The sequence below is a fragment of the Pongo pygmaeus genome, chromosome 5, assembly GCF_028885625.2.
Source record: "Pongo pygmaeus isolate AG05252 chromosome 5, NHGRI_mPonPyg2-v2.0_pri, whole genome shotgun sequence".
Lineage (NCBI taxonomy): Eukaryota > Metazoa > Chordata > Mammalia > Primates > Hominidae > Pongo > Pongo pygmaeus.
Genome location: NC_072378.2, coordinates 109,480,402 through 109,499,184, shown reverse-complemented (window position 1 = coordinate 109,499,184; position 18,783 = coordinate 109,480,402). Strand labels below are relative to the sequence as shown.

Here is an 18,783-nt window from a genome sequence, read left to right as displayed (position 1 = left end):
GTATATCTGACTTAGACAATAAACTTTTCCATTATTGTGTTCTCTGATTTCTATCAAATAGCATAAAAATCTGCCCCAGCCTTAGTGGAGATCTCAAAATATTAATTTCTAATTATGCCTTACCAGAAAGTTTGTACTGTATTAATCTGTTCTCTCATTGCTATAAAGAAATACCGAGATTGGGTAATTTTTAAAGAAAATAGGTTTAACTGGCTCGCAATTTTTCAGGCGGTGCAGGAAGCATAGTGGCATCTGCTTGGCTTCTGGAGAGGCCTTAGAAAACTTACAGTCATGGCAGAAGGTGAAGGGAGAGCAGACACATCACATGGCCAGGGCAGGAGAAAGAGAGAGTGAGGTGGGAGGTGCCACACACTTTTAAACCACTGGATCTCATGAGCACTCACTCACTACAGTCATGACAGTACCAAGGGGGTAATGGTGCTGAACCGTTCATGAGAAACTGCCCCCATGATCCAATCACCTCTCACCAGACCCCACCTCCAGCATTGGGGATTGCAATTCCACATGAGATTTGGGCGGGGAAACACATCCAAACCGTATTAACCTCTTACATGGCTTCTATCTGGAGTTATACAATGAAAGTTCTTCATTCTAACTCACATTTTAACCATTTCTGATATAGATAAGCCATTTGTTCTCAAATGATCCAAATGCAGTTATGTGTAACACTCAAAGTTGAAGCAGGGTTGGATAGTGAGTGACATATGGTGTTCTCGTAGGTAATGAAGTACCTGATCAGACATATTCTTTTTTCTTTTTGAGACAGCATCTCCCTCTCTTGCCCAGGCCAGAGTGCAGTGGTATGATCTCGGCTCACTGCAACCTCTGACTCCTGGGCTCAAGCGATCCTCTCACCTCAGCCTCCTAAGTAGCTGGGACTGCAGGCATGCACCACCATGCCAGGGTAATTTTTGTATTTTTTGTATAGATGGGATTTCATCATGTTGCCCACGTTGGTCTCAAACTCCAGACCTCAAGTGATCCACTCACCTTGGCCTCCCAAAGTGCTGGGATTACAGGCGTGAGCCACCTGTGCCTGGCCTTCAGACATATTCTTTAAATGTTTTTCAGCTATATTTAGTAGTGTTCAGGAGAAACTGATATCTTATTAATTTAAAAAATGTATATCGGGACAGGCACGGTCGCTCACACCTGTAATCCCAGCACTTTGGGAAGTTGAGGCAGGCAGATCACTTGAGGTCAGGAGTTCGAGACCAGCCTGGCCAACATGGTGAAACCCCATCTCTACTAAAATTACAAAAAGTAGCCAGGCGTGGTGACACATGCCTGTAATGCCAGCTACTCAGTAGGCTAAGGCAGGAAAATCACTCGAACCCGGGAGGCAGAGGTTGCAGTGAGTCAAGATCGCACTGCTGCGCTCCAAACTGGGCAACAGAGCAAGACTCCATCTCAAAAAAAGAAAAAGTATGTCAATCCAGATTTTTTAATTTAACAAGTCTAGATTTTAAAGTGCAACAAATATGTCCTGCTTGTCTACAGTTTTTTGTTTGGTTTTCTTTTATTGTTTTCTGAATAACTTGTCAGAAAGCAATTAAGGGATTTTATTTTTAGATGATAAAATTAATCCTACTTCCTGGTAAGCAGCAGTTTATCATACCTTAGCTATTCAGTTTTAGAATTTTGGATGATAAAAGTACTCAACAAAAATGTTTCATTTTTGTGAGAACTGTTGTTTTTTACTATCCATTCAAGGGTGATCCTACTTTAGAGAGAATTGACCTCAGTTAATTATCACAATGCTTTCTATTTATTATATTATAATCCTCTTCTAGTTTGTATTTCAGATGGCTGCCTGTTTGGCTTATCCCATAATGAGGATCTAGGTTGGAGAGATAATACTGTAAAATTATAATATAAATAACAAAAATCAGTTAAGCCTTATAGGTGTGTGTGTGATAAATTGAAAAAGGTTTAGCAAAAAGTAATGAGATATGACCCCAAGGCCATGTATGAAAATCAATCATATTATTACTTATAATTTATCTTAGCTGTAGTAAATATTATTTACTATAGGTTGGTGCAAAAGTGGTTGTGTTTTTGCCATTACTTTTAAAGCAAAAACCGCAATTACTTTTGTACAACCTATATTTCTAGCCACATTAAATAATTGGTTTATAGAAAATAGCTCAAATTTTTAAATGTTTATAAGCAACACTACAAAAAAAGACCTCAGAGAAAATAACAGGTCTCATTCTAATCAGCTACGTAATACCATATTGTTTATGAATATAGATTATGGGGTTTTCTAAATTGGTATTTGTACATATTTATGGGGTACCTGTGATATTTTGTTACACACATAGAATGTATAAGGATCAAGTCAGGGTATTTATGATATCCATCACCTTGAGCACTTATCATTGCTATGTGTTGGGAGCATTTCAAGCCCTCTCTTCTAGTTATCCTGAAATATACAATACATTGTTATTAACTATAGTTTCCCTCTGTGCTATTGAACATTAGAACTTACACCTTCTATCTAACTGTATGTTTGTACCCATTATCCTGCCTCTCTTCATGTCCTCTATCCCTACCACACACCCTTCCCTGCTTCTGGTAACTTTCATTCTACTCTCCACCTCCATAAGGTCCTCTTCTTTAACTTTCACATGTGAGTGAGAACATGCAATTATTAGCATAGAGTTTTAAAACTTGTTTTGTTTTCTGATTTTTGTTTTTAGCTTCCAGAAGTACAACTTACAGAAGAAGAAGAAGTAATCAAGTCAAGTCTAATGGAAAATGAGCCCTTGCCTCCTGAAATTCTTGAAGTAATTCTTTCTGAGTGGTGGCTTAAGGAACCAATACGGTATCTTAATTTATACAGAATTGTACATTTATTTGCTTTTATTTGTTTTATTCTTAAAAGTTAAAAATGTAGTTTAACATACATTTAAGAATTTTCTCCTTTATATTCATGTAAGCTGGTGATTTTTCACTTGAGGTACACATTAAAAACATCTGTAGAGTCTTTAAAAATACTGATGCCAGGACCCCACACCAAAATAATTGAATTTGAATCTCTAGGAGTGTGAGCCTGGGATATTTTTCAGTACCCTCAGGTTATTCTAAAGTGCATTTGTGGTAAAACTGTAAAAACCTAAACAAAATAGCTAAATATTATGCACCATTAAAATTTATTGTAGGGCCGGGTGCAGTGGCTCACGCCTGTAATTCCAGCACTTTGGGAGGCCGAGGTGGGCGGATCACCTGAGGTTGAGGGTTCGAGACCAGCCTGACCAACATGGAGAAACTCTGTCTCTACTAAAAATACAAGATTAGCTGGGTGTGGTGGCGCATGCCTGTAATCCCAGCTACTCAGGAGGCTTAGGCAGGAGAATCACTTGAACCTGGGAGACAGAGGTTGCGGTGAGCCGAGATAGTGCCATTGCACTCCAGCCTGGGCAACAATGGTGAAACTCCATCTCAAAAACAAAAAAGTTATTATAATGAATAATGTGTAATAGCATAAGAAATGTTATTACATAAAGTTAAAAAGATGTAAAACTATAATATAAGAGAGGATGCACACATGAAGAACCAACTGGAAAGAAATAAAACAAATTTTTAATAACCTCTGAGATATGGGATTATGGATAATTTTTGCCTTTTTATTAAAGCCTTTCTCTATTTTTTCCATTTTTCTATAGTGTGACTTATTGCTTTTATAATCAAGGAGAAAATAACACATTTTGAAAAGGTTATTGCATTAGTCCTGGAGAGATATACTAAGGGGCTTGAACTAAGGGAGAATGACAGAAATAGAAGTGTGAGGAGGACATGCCAGGACTTAGCTGTTAAATGTAAGAAGGAAGAGGGAGCCAGGGGAGAGGGCCAAAGGTCTCTAACAGGTAGCACATGAGTACTAGTGGGTCAGAAGGAAGAGCAGTTTGGAAGGCTAACAGTATGATTTTTGACAGTATAATGTGCGTATAATTCCAGAAGGGCATTCGGATGGAGAAACTCCACAACTTTTTGAAAATTTGGAATCAAAACTCAGAAGAGAGGTTGGGTATAGAGGTAAAGATTTGGAAGTCATTGACAAAGAAATGACAGCAGGAACAGTAGGAATGAAAGTGACCCTGCCAGAGAGACCAGACTGAAGGCACCTCTAAAGAAAAAAACATGGAAACAGCTCAAGTCTACAGCTCCCAGTGTGAGCGACGGAGAAGACAAGTGATTTCTGAATTTCCAACTGAGGTACCAGGTTCATCACAATGGGGCTTGTCAGACAGTGGGTGCAGGACAGTGGGTGCAGTCCACTGAGCATGAGCCAAAGCAGGGCAAGTCATCGCCTCACCGGGGAAGTGCAAGGGGTCAGGGAATTCCCTTTCCTAGCCAAGGGAAGCTGTGACAGATGGCACCTGGAAAATCGGGTCACTCCCACCCTAATACTGCGCTTTTCTAATGGTCTTAGCAAACAGCACACCAGGAGCTTATATCCTGTGCCTGACTCAGAGGGTCCCACGCCCACAGAGCCTCGCTCATTGCTAGCACAGCAGTCTGAGATCGAATTGCAACATGGCAGCAAGGCTGGGGGAGGGGCACCCACCATTGCTGAGGCTGCAGTAGGTAAACAAAGTGGCCAGGAAACTCTAAATGGGTGGAGCACTCCATAGCTCAAGGACGCCTGCCTGCATCTGTAGACTCCACCTCTGGGTGCAGGGCATAGCCAAACAAAAGGCAGCAGAAACCTCTGCAGACTTAAATGTCCCTGTCTGACAGCTTTGAAGAGAGTAGTGGTTCTCCCAGCACAGAGTTTGAGATCTGAGAACGGACAGACTGCCTCCTCAAGTGGGTCCCTGACCCCTGAGTACCCTAACTGGGAGGCACCCCCCAGTAGGGGCAGTATGACACCTCACATGGCCAGTTACCCCTCTGAGACGAAGTTTCCAGAGGAACAATCAGGCAGCAACATTTACTGTTCAGCAGTATTCACTGTACTGCAGCCTCCGCTGCTGATACCCAGGCAAACAGTGTCTGGAGTGGACCCCCAGCAAACTCCAACAGACCTACAGCTGATGGTCCTAACTGTTAAAAGGAAAACTAACAAATAGAAAGGACATCCACACCAAAACCCCATCTGTACGTCACCATCATCAAAGACCAAAGGTAGATAAAACCACAAAGATGGGGAAAAAACAGAGCAGAAAAGCTGAAAATTCTAAAAATCAGAGCGCCTCTCCTCCTCCAAAGGAACGCAGCTCCTCGCCAGCAATGGAACAAAGCTGGACAGAGAATGACTTTGACAAGTTGAGAGAAGAGGACTTGAGATGATCAAACTTCTCCGAGCTAAAGGAGGAAGTTTGAACCCATAGCAAAGAAGCTGAAAACCTTGAAAAAAGATTAGATGAATGGCTAACTAGAATAACCAGTGTAGAGAAGTCCTTAAAGGACCTGATGGAGCTGAAAACCATGGCACAAGAACTAGGTGAAGAATGCACAAGCTTCAATAGCCAATTCAATCAACTGGAAGAAAGGGTATCAGTGATTGAAGATGAAATGAATGAAATGAAGCGAGAAGAGAAGATTAGAGAAAAAAGAGTAAAAAGAAATGAACAAAGCCTCCAAGAAATATGGGACTATGTGAAAAGACCAAATCTACGTCTGATTGGTGTACCTGAAAGTGACAGGGAGAATGGAACCAAGTTGGAAAACACTCTGCAGGATATTATCCAGGAGAACTTCCCTAACCTAGCAAGGCAGGCCAACATTCAAATTCAGAAAATACAGAGAACGCCACAAAGATACTCCTTGAGAAGAGCAACTCCAAGACACATAATTGTCAGATTCACCAAAGTTGAAATGAAGGAAAAAATGTTAAGGGCAGCCAGAGAGAAAGGTTGGGTTACCCACAAAGGGAAGCCCATCAGACTAACAGTGGATCTCTCAGCAGAAACTCTACAAGCCAGAAGAGAGTGGGGGCCAATATCCAACATTCTTAAAGAAAAGAAATTTCAATCCAGAATTTCATATCCAGCCAAACTAAGCTTCATAAGTGAAGGAGAAATAAAATCCTTTAAGGACAAGCAAATGCCGCGAGATTTTGTCACCACCAGGCCTGCCCTACAAGAGCTCCTGAAGGAAGCACTATACATGGAAAGGAACAACCGGTACCAGCCACTGCAAAACATGCCAAATTGTAAAGATCATCGATGCTAGGAAGAAACTGCATCAACTAACGAGCAAAATAACCAGCTAATATCATAATGACAGGATCAAAGTCACACATAACAATATTAACCTTAAATGTAAATGGGCTAAATGCTCCAATTAAAAGACACAGACTGGCAAATTGGATAAAGAGTCAAGACCCATCAGTGTGCTGTATTCAGGAGACCCATCTCATGTGCAGAGACACACATAGGCTCAAAATAAAGGGATGGAGGAAGATCCACCAAGCAAATGGAAAGCAAAAAAAGGCAGGGGTTGCAATCCTAGTCTCTGATAAAACAGATTTTAAACCAACAAAGATCAAAAGAGACAAAGAAGGCCATTACATAATGGTAAAGGGATCAATTCAACAAGAAGAGCTAACTATCCTAAATATATATGCACCCAATACAGGAGCACCCAGATTCATAAAGCAAGTCCTTAGAGACCTACAAAGAGACTTAGACTCCCACACAGTAATAATGGGAGACTTTAACACCCCACTATCAACATTAGACAGATCAACAAGACAGAAAATTCACAAGGATATTCAGGAACTGAACTCAGCTCTACACCAAGCAGACCTAATAGACATCTACAGAACTCTCCACCCCCAATCAACAGAATATACATTCTTCTCAGCACCATGTCACACTTATTCCAAAACTGACCACATAGTTGGAAGTAAAGCACTCCTCAGCAAATGTAAAAGAACAGAAATTATAACAAACTGTCTCTCAGACCACAATGCAATCAAACTAGAACTCAGGAATAAGAAACTCACTCAAAACCGCTCAACTACATGGAAACTGAACAACCTGCTCCTGAATGACTACTGGGTACATAACAAAATGAAAGCAGAAATAAAGATGTTCTTTGAAACCAATAAGAACAAAGACACAACATACCAGAATCTCTGTGACACATTTAAAGCAGTGTGTAGAGGGAAATTTATAGCACTAGATGCCCACAAGAGAAAGCAGGCAAGATCTAAAACTGACACTCTAACATCACAATTAAAAGAAATAGAGAAGCAAGAGCAAACACATTCAAAAGCTAGCAGAAGGCAAGAAATAACTAAGATCAGGGCAGAACATGAAGGAGATAGAGACACAAAAAACCCTTCAAAAAATCAATGAATCCAAGAGCTGCTTTTTTTGAAAAGATCAACAAAATTGATAGACTGCTAGCAAGACTAATGAAGAAGAAAAGAGAGAATAATCAAATAGATGCAATAAAAAATGATAAAGGGGATATCACCACCAATCCCACAGAAATGCAAACTACTATCAGAGAATACTATAAACACCTCTACGCAAATAAACTAGAAAATCTAGAATAAATGGATAAATTCCTGGACAGATAGACCCTCACAAGACTAAACCAGGAAGAAGTTGAATCCCTGAATAGCCCAATAACAGGCTCTGAAATTGAGACAATAATTAATAGCCTACCAACCAAAAAAAGTCCAGGACCAGACGGATTCACAGCCGAATTCTACCAGGGGTACAAGGAGGAGCTGGTACCAATCCTTCTGAAACTATTCCAAACAATAGAAAAAGAGAGAATCCTCCCTAACTCATTTTATGAGGCCAGCATCATCCTGATACCAAAGGCTGGCAGAGACATAACAAAAAAAGAGAATTTTAGACCAATATCCCTGATGAACATTGATGCAAAAATCCTCAGTAAAATACTGGCAAACAGAATCCAACAGCACATCAAAAAGCTTATCCACCATGATCAAGTGGGCTTCATCCCTGCGATGCAAGGCTGGTTCAACATACGCAAATCAATAAACACAATCCAGTATATGCGCAGAACCAAAGACAAAAACCACATGGTTATCTCAATAGATGCAGAAAAGGCCTTTCACAAAATTCAACAGCCCTTCATGCTAAACACTCTAAATAAATTAGGTATTGATGGGACGTATCTCAAAAATAATAAGAGCTATCTATGACAAACCCACAGCCAATATCATACTGAATGGGCAAAAACTGGAAGCATTCCCTTTGAAAACTGGCACAAGACAGGGATGCCCTCTCTCACCACTCCTATTCAACATAGTGTTGGAAGTTCTGGCCAGGGAAATCAGGCAGGAGAAAGAAATAAATGGTATTCAATTAGGAAAAGAGGAAGTCAAATTGTCCCTGTTTGCAGATGACATGATTGTATATTTAGAAAACCCCATCATCTCAGCCCAAAATCTCCTTAAGCTGATAAGCAACTTCAGCAAAGACTCAGGATACAAAATCAATGTGCAAAAATCACAAGCATTCTTATACACCAATAACAGACAAACAGAGAGCCAAATCATGAGTGAACTCCCATTCACAATTGCTTCAAAGAGAACAAAATACCTAGGAATCCAACTTACAAGGGATGTGAAGGACCTCTTCAAGGAGAACTACAAACCACTGCTCAACAAAATAAAAGAGGATACAAACAAATGGAAGAACATTCCATGCTCATGGATAGGAAGAATCAATATCATGAAAATGGCCATATTGCCCAAGGCAATTTATAGATTCAGTGCCATCCCCATCAAGCTACCAATGACTTTCTTCACAGAAGTGGAAAAAACTATTTTAAAGTTCATATGGAACCAAAAAAGAGCCCGCATTGCCAAGTTAATCCTAAGCCAAAAGAACAAAGCTGGAGGCATCATGCTACCTGACTTCAAACTATATTACAAGGCTACAGTAACCAAAACAGCATGGTACTGGTACCAAAACAGACATATAGACCAATGGAAAAGAACAGAGCCCTCAGAAGTAATACCACACATCTAGAACCATCTGATCTTTGACAAACCTGACAAAAACAAGAAATGGGGAAAGGATTCCCTATTTAATAAATGGTGCTGGGAAAACTGGCTAGCCATATGGAGAAAGCTGAAACTGGATCCCTTCCTTACACCTTATACAAAAATTAATTCAAGATGGATTAAAGACTTAAATGTTAGACCTAAAACCGTAAAAACCCTAGAAGAAAACCTAGGCAATACCATTCAGGACACAGGCATGGGCAAGGACTTCGTTTCTAAAACACCAAAAGCAATGGCAACAAAAGCCAAAATTGACAAATGGGATCTAATTAAAGTAAAGAACTTCTGACAGCAAAAGAAACTACCATCAGAGTGAACAGGCAACCTACAGAATGGGAGAAAAATTTTCCAATCTACTCATCTGACAAAGGGCTAATATCCAGAATCTACAAAGAACTCAAACAAATTTACAAGAAAAAAGCAAACAACCCCATCAAAAAGTGGGCAAAGGATATGAAGAGACACTTCTCAAAAGAAGACATTTATGCAGCCAAAAAACACATGGAAAAATGCTCATCATCACTGGCCGTCAGAGAAATGCAGATCAAAACGACAATGAGTTACCATCTCACACCAGTTAGAATGGTGATCATTAAAAAGTCAGGAAACAACAAGTGCTGGAGAGGATGTGGAGAAATAGGAACACTTTTACACTGTTGGTGAGACTGTAAACTAGTTCAACCATTATGGAAGACAGTGTGGCGATTCCTCAGGGATCTAGAACTAGAAATACCATTTGACCCAGCCATCCCATTACTGGGTATATACCCAAAGGATTATAAATCATGCTGCTATAATGACACATGCACACGTATGTTTATTGCGGCCCTATTCACAATAGCAAAGACTTGGAACCAACCCAAATGTCCATCAATGATAGACTGGATTAATAAAATGTGGCACATATACACCATGGAATACTATGCAGCCATTAAAAAGGATGAGTTCATGTCCTTTGTAGGGACATGGATGAAGCTGGAAACCATCATTCTCAGCAAACTATCGTGAGGACAAAAAACCAAACACCGCATGTTCTCACTCATAGATGGGAATTGAACAATGAGAACATTTGGACACAGGAAGGGGAGTATCACACATTGGGGCCTGTTGTGGGGTGGGGAGTGGGGGAGGGATAGTATTAGGAGATATACCTAATGTAAATGACGAGTTAATGGGTGCAGCACACCAACATGACATGGCACATGTATACATATGTAACAAACCTGCATGTTGTGCACATGTACCCTAGAACATAAAGTATAATTAAAAATATATATATATTATGGCCAATATATGGAAATTTGCCTCCTTATTAAGAAAGGAAAATTCATTTTTGAATTAACAACTTTGAAGGCTGAAACTGTCAAATGTTCATGAAAGTCCTATTTGTATTAAGAAGAAAATATATATTTAAATATAAATATTAAAAACAAACCAAATTTCAGATAAGCAGGAGAAACAAATTCTCACTCAAACGGGGACCAGTATTGACTCTCTCAATTAAACAAAGCCAAGTTTTCAAAGCTTGGTTGTTTTATAAGTGCTCTCTAATTAAAATGTATTAACATTCCAGTTATTTTCCTGATTTTTCTTTTTTTTTTTTTTTTTTTTTTTTTTGAGAAGGAGTTTCACCCTTGTTTCCCAGGCTGGAGTGCAATGGCATATTTTCCTGATTCTTAAAGTCTCATCACACTTGGGCAAGTTTGACAATCCCATTTGAATATAATCATCTTGCCCATAGGAACCAGGATACATACATTAACAATTGTCATCAGTTATAAGGAGACCCAGGGAGGTGGGTACGAGTTGTCTCATGAAAGGAAGCACTGTTAGAAGAAAAACTGCCAAAGGTGAGGGCTCCCACTACAATTGGGCTGGCCAGGTGTACTCTTTAAATAAAGAATACCACATTCATTAGGCTGGGCAACCCTCCCAAACAGAGAACTTATTTTCTCTTTTCCTATGGTCTTCTCACAACTTCTAGTAAACTTTCAGTTAATAGTAAGTGTCTGTAAACTGATTGACTACAATTTTATATTATAAATATATGTATGAAATATTGTAATTTTAATCCAATTTGATATATTTTGAAAAAGAAATGTCACGTATACAACTAGAAATATTAAAAGAAATAAAAGATAGTAGAGTAAATTTTTAAACTATTCATTACATACAGAAAGTTGATATTTATCAATACTTTTTTTACTTTATTTTTTCTTTTAAAATATTTAATTGACAAGTAAAGAATGTATATATTCAAGGTGTACATGATGATTTAATATACGTTGTATAATGATCATTACAGTCAAATCAATGAACATATCCATTACAATATTTTAATGAAATAAAGTAAATTGTGAAAATTTCCACCAGTTCCACAGGTTTTATATTAGATGGTTTCCCACGATATCCAGAAGAGGCCCAGTTTTTGGGAGATCATGGATTTTTCCCAGATGCAGCTGTTTTTATACAAGTTGATGATCAAGATATTTTTGATCGCCTCCTTCCTGCCCAAATTGAAAAGTGGAAACTAAAACAAAAGAAGAAATTAGAAAGGAAGAAACTGATCAAAGACATGAAGGCAAAAGTCAGGGTATGTATCTAGCAAAAATGCATTGAATAAATCTGTTCAGCATCTGTTTAGTGATCTATTATAAAGTGAGCTTCACAAAAAATATAGTATTCTAATTTTAATACTACAGTAAGCATGAAATATTTTTCATCGAATATTAAGACGATAATAAGAGTTAAGAGTTATTTCAGGCTTTTGTAGTGATCAATGTGTTAATGCTTCTCTCTTTATGGCAAACAAAAGATAGTGGTACTGCCAAGACTTCCCTCTCCCAGACATGGTAGCAAAGTGGAAGAGGTAACAAACAGAGATTTGAAACACAAAGAAGTAAAATTTCAGAGGTCTTTTTCGCTGCCCCTGGAGCGATGATACCATCCATCAAAGACATGTGAGCCTGTAGTGAAACTAGACCAAATTAGGTTAGAACATTGTTTCTAAACCTACATTCTGAGGAGTATTCCATAAAATGTTCAAAAGTGTCACAGGGAACCAGCAATTCCACTCCTGGGAATCTATCTGACAGAAATGAAAATATATGTCCACATAAAAAGTTATATGTGAATGTTCATAACCATTATTCATAATAACCAGAAAGTAGAAACAACCCAAATCATCAGCTGATGAATAGAAAAACAAAAGGTGGTATATCCTTAGAATTGAAAAACTACTCAGCATTAAGAAGGAATGACCTATTGATACATCCTGTAACATGGATAAAAATCAAAACCATTGTGCTGAGTGACAGAAGCCAGGCAAAACAGGAATGCATCCCGTACAATTCCATTTACATGACATGCCCTGAAAAGGCAAACCTGTAAGTCTGGGCTGAGGTAGAAAGAATGGGCTTTTGAGTCTGGACCTAGGATGGCCCAGATGAGGCATGAGAGCAGTGTTAAACGTTTGAAGGGCTTTCATACCAAAGAGAGCTTGGAGTTACGCCATGTGGCCTCAAGGGAAAGAACTACCATTGGTAGGAGAAAGGTACAGGGAAAGTATATTTCATTCTTAGCAAGACATTTCAGAAAGAACCAAGACTGAAGGCAGGGAGCTCCTTGCCGCTAAATAAGCATAAACTGGGTGAACATTTGGCAGGGGAGAATGGAAAAATGTGTCAGAGAGCTCATCTATTCATTTCAATTCTGAGATACTAAGACTTAAATTATGTAATACATTCTCACAACTCAACACCAATTAAATTACAGACTGCCAAAGTGTTAAAACCAAGCAGTTCCTCTTCCATTGCTCAGACATTGTTTTCAAATTCTTTTCATCTTGGGGTTAGCCAGAGGAAATCCCTTCAAGGCCATTGCCATCCATTCCTCTCCCCCACCTCACTAAGGTTGCATGTCCCAGGCCATCACTGGTCTGCACAATATCAAGGCAGGCAGAGTTCTTAGCCATCTAAGAACTATGGATGTAAGGAGGGAGACGTGGGAAGATACCTGGCTCCACACTGTTCTTGATGACGTTCAGGCCAAACTGTCTGCCATGCGAGAGATTCTGTAAGTATGAGAATGGAAAAGAAAGAGCCAAAGATGAGAGCCTACCAAAGCACATTCATATGTTGTCTCACTGTGGGGCCTGGAATATCTAGGCCAGTGCTAACACAGAAATCTCCGTGATGACAGAAATGTCCTAGATCTGTGCTGTCCTGTACAGGAGCCACTAGCCGCAGTGGCTGTTGAGCACTTAAAATGTGATTAGTGTGACTGAAAAATCAAATGTTTAATTTTGTTTAATTTTAATATAAATAGCCACACACAGCTAGTGGCTATTGTACTGGACAGAACAGCTGTAGGGCAATGAAGCCACATCCTAGATATCACATGCTTTAAGAATTTTAGGGACCTGGAATAGGAAAGCAGCAGGTTTCTGGAGCTAGTTTATCACCCCAGGCATTTGCCCCTTCCTTTCCTCACCCAATAACTCTATCTCAGTTCAGAGCTTTCTTGGCTGACACCAGCACTCCTACAATGACCTAATTGTCCTCCCTGGCTTCATCTCTATGACTTCCAGACCATCCTTCTGACTACCTCCACACGAATTTTTCTAAAACTCCATTTTGATCAAGCCACCCCATTAAGGTCTGAATTCTCAGTCTTAGCCCAAATTCTCTAATTTTTTTCTCAGTTAAACAAATACAAACCCTTCTCTGCAGCAGCCACCACATTGTATGCTTTGGCAATCCTGTATCTGGTAGTTTCTTTTCTTTTTTTTTTTTTTTTTTTTTTTTTGAGACAGAGTCTCACTCTGTCACTAGGCTAGAATGCAGTGATGCAATCTCAGCTCATTGCAACCTCCGCCACCTGGGTTCAAGTGATTCTCCTGCCTCAGCCTCCTGAATAGCTGGGACTACAGGTGTGCACCACCATGTCCAGCTAATTTTTGTATTTTTAGTAGAGACGGGGTTTCACCATGTTGGCCAGGTCAAGAGATCGAGACCATATCTGGTAGTTTCTAAAAGCATCCTCACACTAATTGTGTGACATTACATGAGTTAAACTCTGAATGTCTGTCAACTCACCTCTAGAGTGGAGTAATGCCTTGCAGATATGTTTTGAGCAGAAAATGAAAGAATATATATTATAGTGCTCAGGACAGTGCTGCCATCTGGCAGATGTATAATAATTAGTTAAACCTCACTGACTATTTATTTGAGTGAAAGGAGCAGAGGAAAAGTAGACTCGGAATGTGTATGAGTGCTATTGTGTATAGTTTGCAATTTTTTGGTAATACAGTGGTCTTTATGTTTTATGAAAACACAAAAGAGACTATGTTTTCACAACTCCACATTTAACGAACCTATGGTAAAAATATGTTTTTATAAAAGGAAATAATGGAAGTTTTTGTAAATTCTCACCATGTTAAAAGCCATAGAATCTTTCTGGGGCTCATAAACCAAATGAATTATATTCAGTTCAGTTTTATAATTCTATCTACAAATAATTCTTGCATGCCTACAAGGCATAAGTTCTCAGGAATGTGTACTCAATAGCAACCAGACGAAAGCACCCAGGTTCTGCTCATCTGCACCACAGCCCCAGAGCATGTCCTCAGGCACCACTCTATCCTCCCAGTATTTAAAGGGAGACCAGTTTACAGAGTCCTGAGCCCATAAGCCCCCAAACCTGAAGAAAGCAGATTAGTTTTCATGGAGACCTTGGAGACCTATTAAAGGGGATCCATTGTGTTAGATTTAGAGGATTCTGGAAAGGTTGGAGGACTGTCTATCTATCAAGTCTGTGACTGTCTCCCAACCACATACACTTTCCCCATGTGGACATATGTATTTTTAGGTTTGTTAGGCCAGGGGTTCCCAACCCCTGGGCCATGGATGGATACCAGTCTGTGGCCTGTGAGGAACCAGGCCACACAGCAGGAGGTGAGCAGTGAGTGGGCAAGTGAGTGAAGCTTCATCTGTATTTACAGCCGCTCCCCATCACTCACATTACTGCCTGAGCTCTGCCTCTGGTCAGATCAGCAGCACATTAGATTCTTACAGGAGCACAAACTGTATTGTTAATTGTGCATGCAAGGGATCTAGGTTGCACACTTATAAGAATCTAATGCCTGATGATCTGTCACTATCTCCCATCACCTCCAGATGGGACCATGTAGTTGCAGGAAAACAAGTTTAGGGCCCCCACTGATTCTACATTATGGTGAGTTGTAAAATTATTTCTTCGGATATTACAATGTAATAATAATAGAAATAAAGTGCACAATAAATGTCATGAGCTTGAATCATCCCAAAACAATCCCCATCTTCGGTCCATGGAAAATTGTCTTCTGTGAAACCGGTCCCTCATGCCAAAATGGTTGGGGATCGCTATGTTAGGCTATTTAATAGTGTGTTAAAAGCTTACATTTTCAATGAATTGCCTCCAAGTATTTCCCTATTTCCTGCCACCAAAACCAAACAAACAAATGAGCAATAAATTTTGAAAAGTAGTTCTAAACTTTGTGGAAAGAGTAACTGACCCCAAGTGCTGTTTATCCCTCTGGAAGAAAATAGCTGATCAAGAGGTTCAGAGGTACAAGGATGCAAGCCAAGCAACATGATTACCGCCATCACATCCTTTCCTGCAGAGTTCACTGTGCTTCTGCCCAAATGTTATTCCTACTTTATATAAAAATATATTAATACAGAGAAAGCCACTTTTATCATTCTCCATTACAACTTTTTAATGTCTCTTTCTTTAACAGGTTGATACGATTGCTAAAAGAAGGGCTGAACTTATATTAGAGAGAGATAAAAAAAGGAGGGAGGTAAGTAATGTTTTTTTTTTTTTTCGAAACAGGGTCTCACTCTGTTGCCCAGGGCAGGATGCAGTGGCACAATCATAGCTCACTGCAACCTGGAACTCCTGGGCTCAAGGGATCCTCCCACCTCAGCCTCTCAAAATGCTAGGATTACAGGCATGAGCCATCACACCCAGCCTTTGCCTTCTGGCTTAAGACACCCTTGTAACAGCTTTTCAAGGCTGACCCTCTTGTAACCTGATTTCCATCTGTATAAAAATGTCCAGCCAAACAAGGAGAAGAGAAAAAGAGGAATATCAGAAAATACAACTTGCTACAAGTGCAACCACATGTCACCCTGGTGTGAATATGCTGGACTTCCGTACAGAGGACTGCTGATATTATACAGTGCAACTGCAACTGCAACTGCGGGCACAAAGCATTGCAGAAGAGGGGCCAAAGTAATTGTTGCTTTGTCAAAACAAAATATTCACAACCAAAAGTAGATAAGAAAAAACCATTGGACCAAGAAAATTATGGCACCATGTAAGAATAAGAACCCTCCTCTTAATTATTTGCCTCGATTTTCATTCATTTATTCATTCAGTCCATCAGCAAACATTAATTGAGCTTTGTGTCTGACACTGTTTCAAATACAGGCAAATCAGCCATGAGCAAAACTTACAGAAATCCTAGCCTCATTCTAATGCTCATTTCCTTCATCAAACATGTTCTGAAAGTTTACTCTGTTTAAGGTGTCATGCTAATGTTTAGGATCAAAAAGAAGTCCTAACCTGAAATTAAGTACAGTTAACTACTTTAAGCCCTTGGGAGTCCCTAGTGGTCCCCTTCTGAATCACTTCAAATGTTTCAGCAGTGAAGGAATCCAGGCTTTGCAGTTAAACACACCTACGCGGTATCCATTCTCCAGTTCTCACTGACTTTGTTCACTGCTCTCCAGTGCCTGGTAGAGTGCTGACACATGTGACATTCAACTTCAGTTGTTTCACTGAGGTTGTATAACATTGAGTAAGTCACTTAGCCTCTGTAAACCTAGGGCTTTTTATTGTAAAATGGGAAAAATTAATACACTTAGTTTCCCTAATCTTCTTTTCTTAAGAATTAATTTTCAGGATAAACTTTAAATATTCTTTATAATTTTTTCATTTGTTAACATTAGAATGGTGTGATTTCTGATTTTTCATTCAGAAATTCAATATTCTATGTAGAGGTTAAATAGGATTTTGTAAGTCAGCTCTCCTGAGACTTCATGTTTGTAAAACTGGCTGTGTATCCCACAAAACTGATACAAACAAACTCGCAGCACAACTCCTGAGATGTTTGACGAATAAAAAATTAAAACTGTATGTGGGGGTTTTTTTTTTCCAACTCCTTTGATGGAAATTTTATATGTCCTGCTACTGACTCAGACAATAAAGTAGACAAAATATAGCATCTCAGGGATGAGTCAGTGTGCTTGTTACTATTGGTCAGTGTGCCACCCTAAGTGGCATCCATCCCGACTCCACATCTATCCTGGAGCTCACTTGCATGAACAGATCCAGGGAGTTTCTCACATTTGCCTTCTTATGCAGAATATGCAGTTCTGTGACTTGCCTTTTTCACTCTAACTGGGGAATCCCTGGCAGAGAAAGCCCTTCCCAGGTTTGTCTTCTTGCCCTAAACAAAATCATTGCCTTTACTGTCTTTTTAGCACTAAATGGGACATTTCCAACATTAGAAATCACGTCAATATCCCAGTCATTACTTGCATTAATTTCATAGGGAAACATCGCCATCTTGTGGACCTGTAGTCTCACAATGTGACTGTAAGGCAGCCCCTGGCCTTGCTTGTAATCCTCCCTCTCTTCCTGTCCCCTGGCTCCGTCTCTGGGTCTCTATTAGGTGTTGGGTAGCCACTGGGAGGTGAAAGCAAGGGAGGGCCAGGACAGGAAGCCCAGGGAGCAAGTGAGCACAGTGTCAGACTACGCCTCGGAGAAGAGTAATAGAGACACATTGATCATAGGTACTGAGGGAAGGCCCAAGTCAGGGTCCACATGAGGTTGAAACAAGGGTCTGGACCAAGTACTAGGTCAAAACCATCTCCAGGATCCTCTAGGGAGAAGACAGAGTGTTTAGACCCAAAGGTTGATACACAGAGGGCTCTTCAGGATGAAACAGCAAGCAGAAGTGTGCATGGGTATACGGGTTGGAGACAGATTCAAAGCACTGAAAACCAAGTAGTTCACAATGGCTGCTCCACAGGCAGTGTCAGTCACACCACAGCATAATAAAGGAATTTGGGGATCTAGATAATGAGCACCTGTGTCAGGAAGCCCTGAGAACTCTGACAGGTCTTTTACTTCTTCTTCCATTTCTTCATGCTTTCCTCTTCCATCCCTTCTCTATCATAAAAAAATCCATCGCTCTCCTGGCACAAGCTTCTGTCCAGATGTAGCTTTCCCTGTCTTCCCCTACCAGTAGACAGTTGTAACACAGCTTACCCCAAATCTAGTCCTGTCTCTCTGAGACTATGAATTTATTTGCTTTCTGCTTGTCCCCTCTGTTTTCTGTTTGTCTGTTCCCCTTTTCTGGCCTTCCTTGGATTATTTGAATATATTTTAGAAATTCATTTTAATTATCTATTGCTTTTTTTTTTTTTTGAAAAGTGTGTAAAATTTTTATTTTATTTTTTCTTTTTCAATTTGTATTTTAGGTTTAGAGGGTACATGTGCAGATTTGTTACATGGGTAAATTGCATGTTGCCAGGGTTTGGTGTACAAATAATTTTGTCACTCAGGTAGTGAGCACAGTACTCAATAGGTAGTGTTTTGACCCTCACTCTCCTCCTACCCTCTACCTTCAAGTAGGCCCCAGTGTCTGTTGTTCTCCTCTTTGTGTCTATGTGCACTCAAAGTTTAGCTCCCACTTATGAGAACATGCAGTA

General features: G+C 39.7%; 1 protein-coding gene across 2 annotated transcripts in view; it reads left to right on the top strand.

The window, feature by feature from the left end:
• Nucleotides 1–18,783, top strand: part of AK9 (adenylate kinase 9) — a 200,379-nt gene that overhangs the window by 148,414 nt on the left and 33,182 nt on the right. For both annotated transcript variants that reach the window (XM_054490051.2, XM_054490050.2), the window contains 3 exons: nucleotides 2,724–2,848; nucleotides 11,396–11,615; nucleotides 15,801–15,863. In XM_054490051.2, coding sequence (XP_054346026.1) covers nucleotides 2,724–2,848; nucleotides 11,396–11,615; nucleotides 15,801–15,863 — 408 coding nt within the window. The remainder of the gene's footprint in view (nucleotides 1–2,723; nucleotides 2,849–11,395; nucleotides 11,616–15,800; nucleotides 15,864–18,783) is intronic.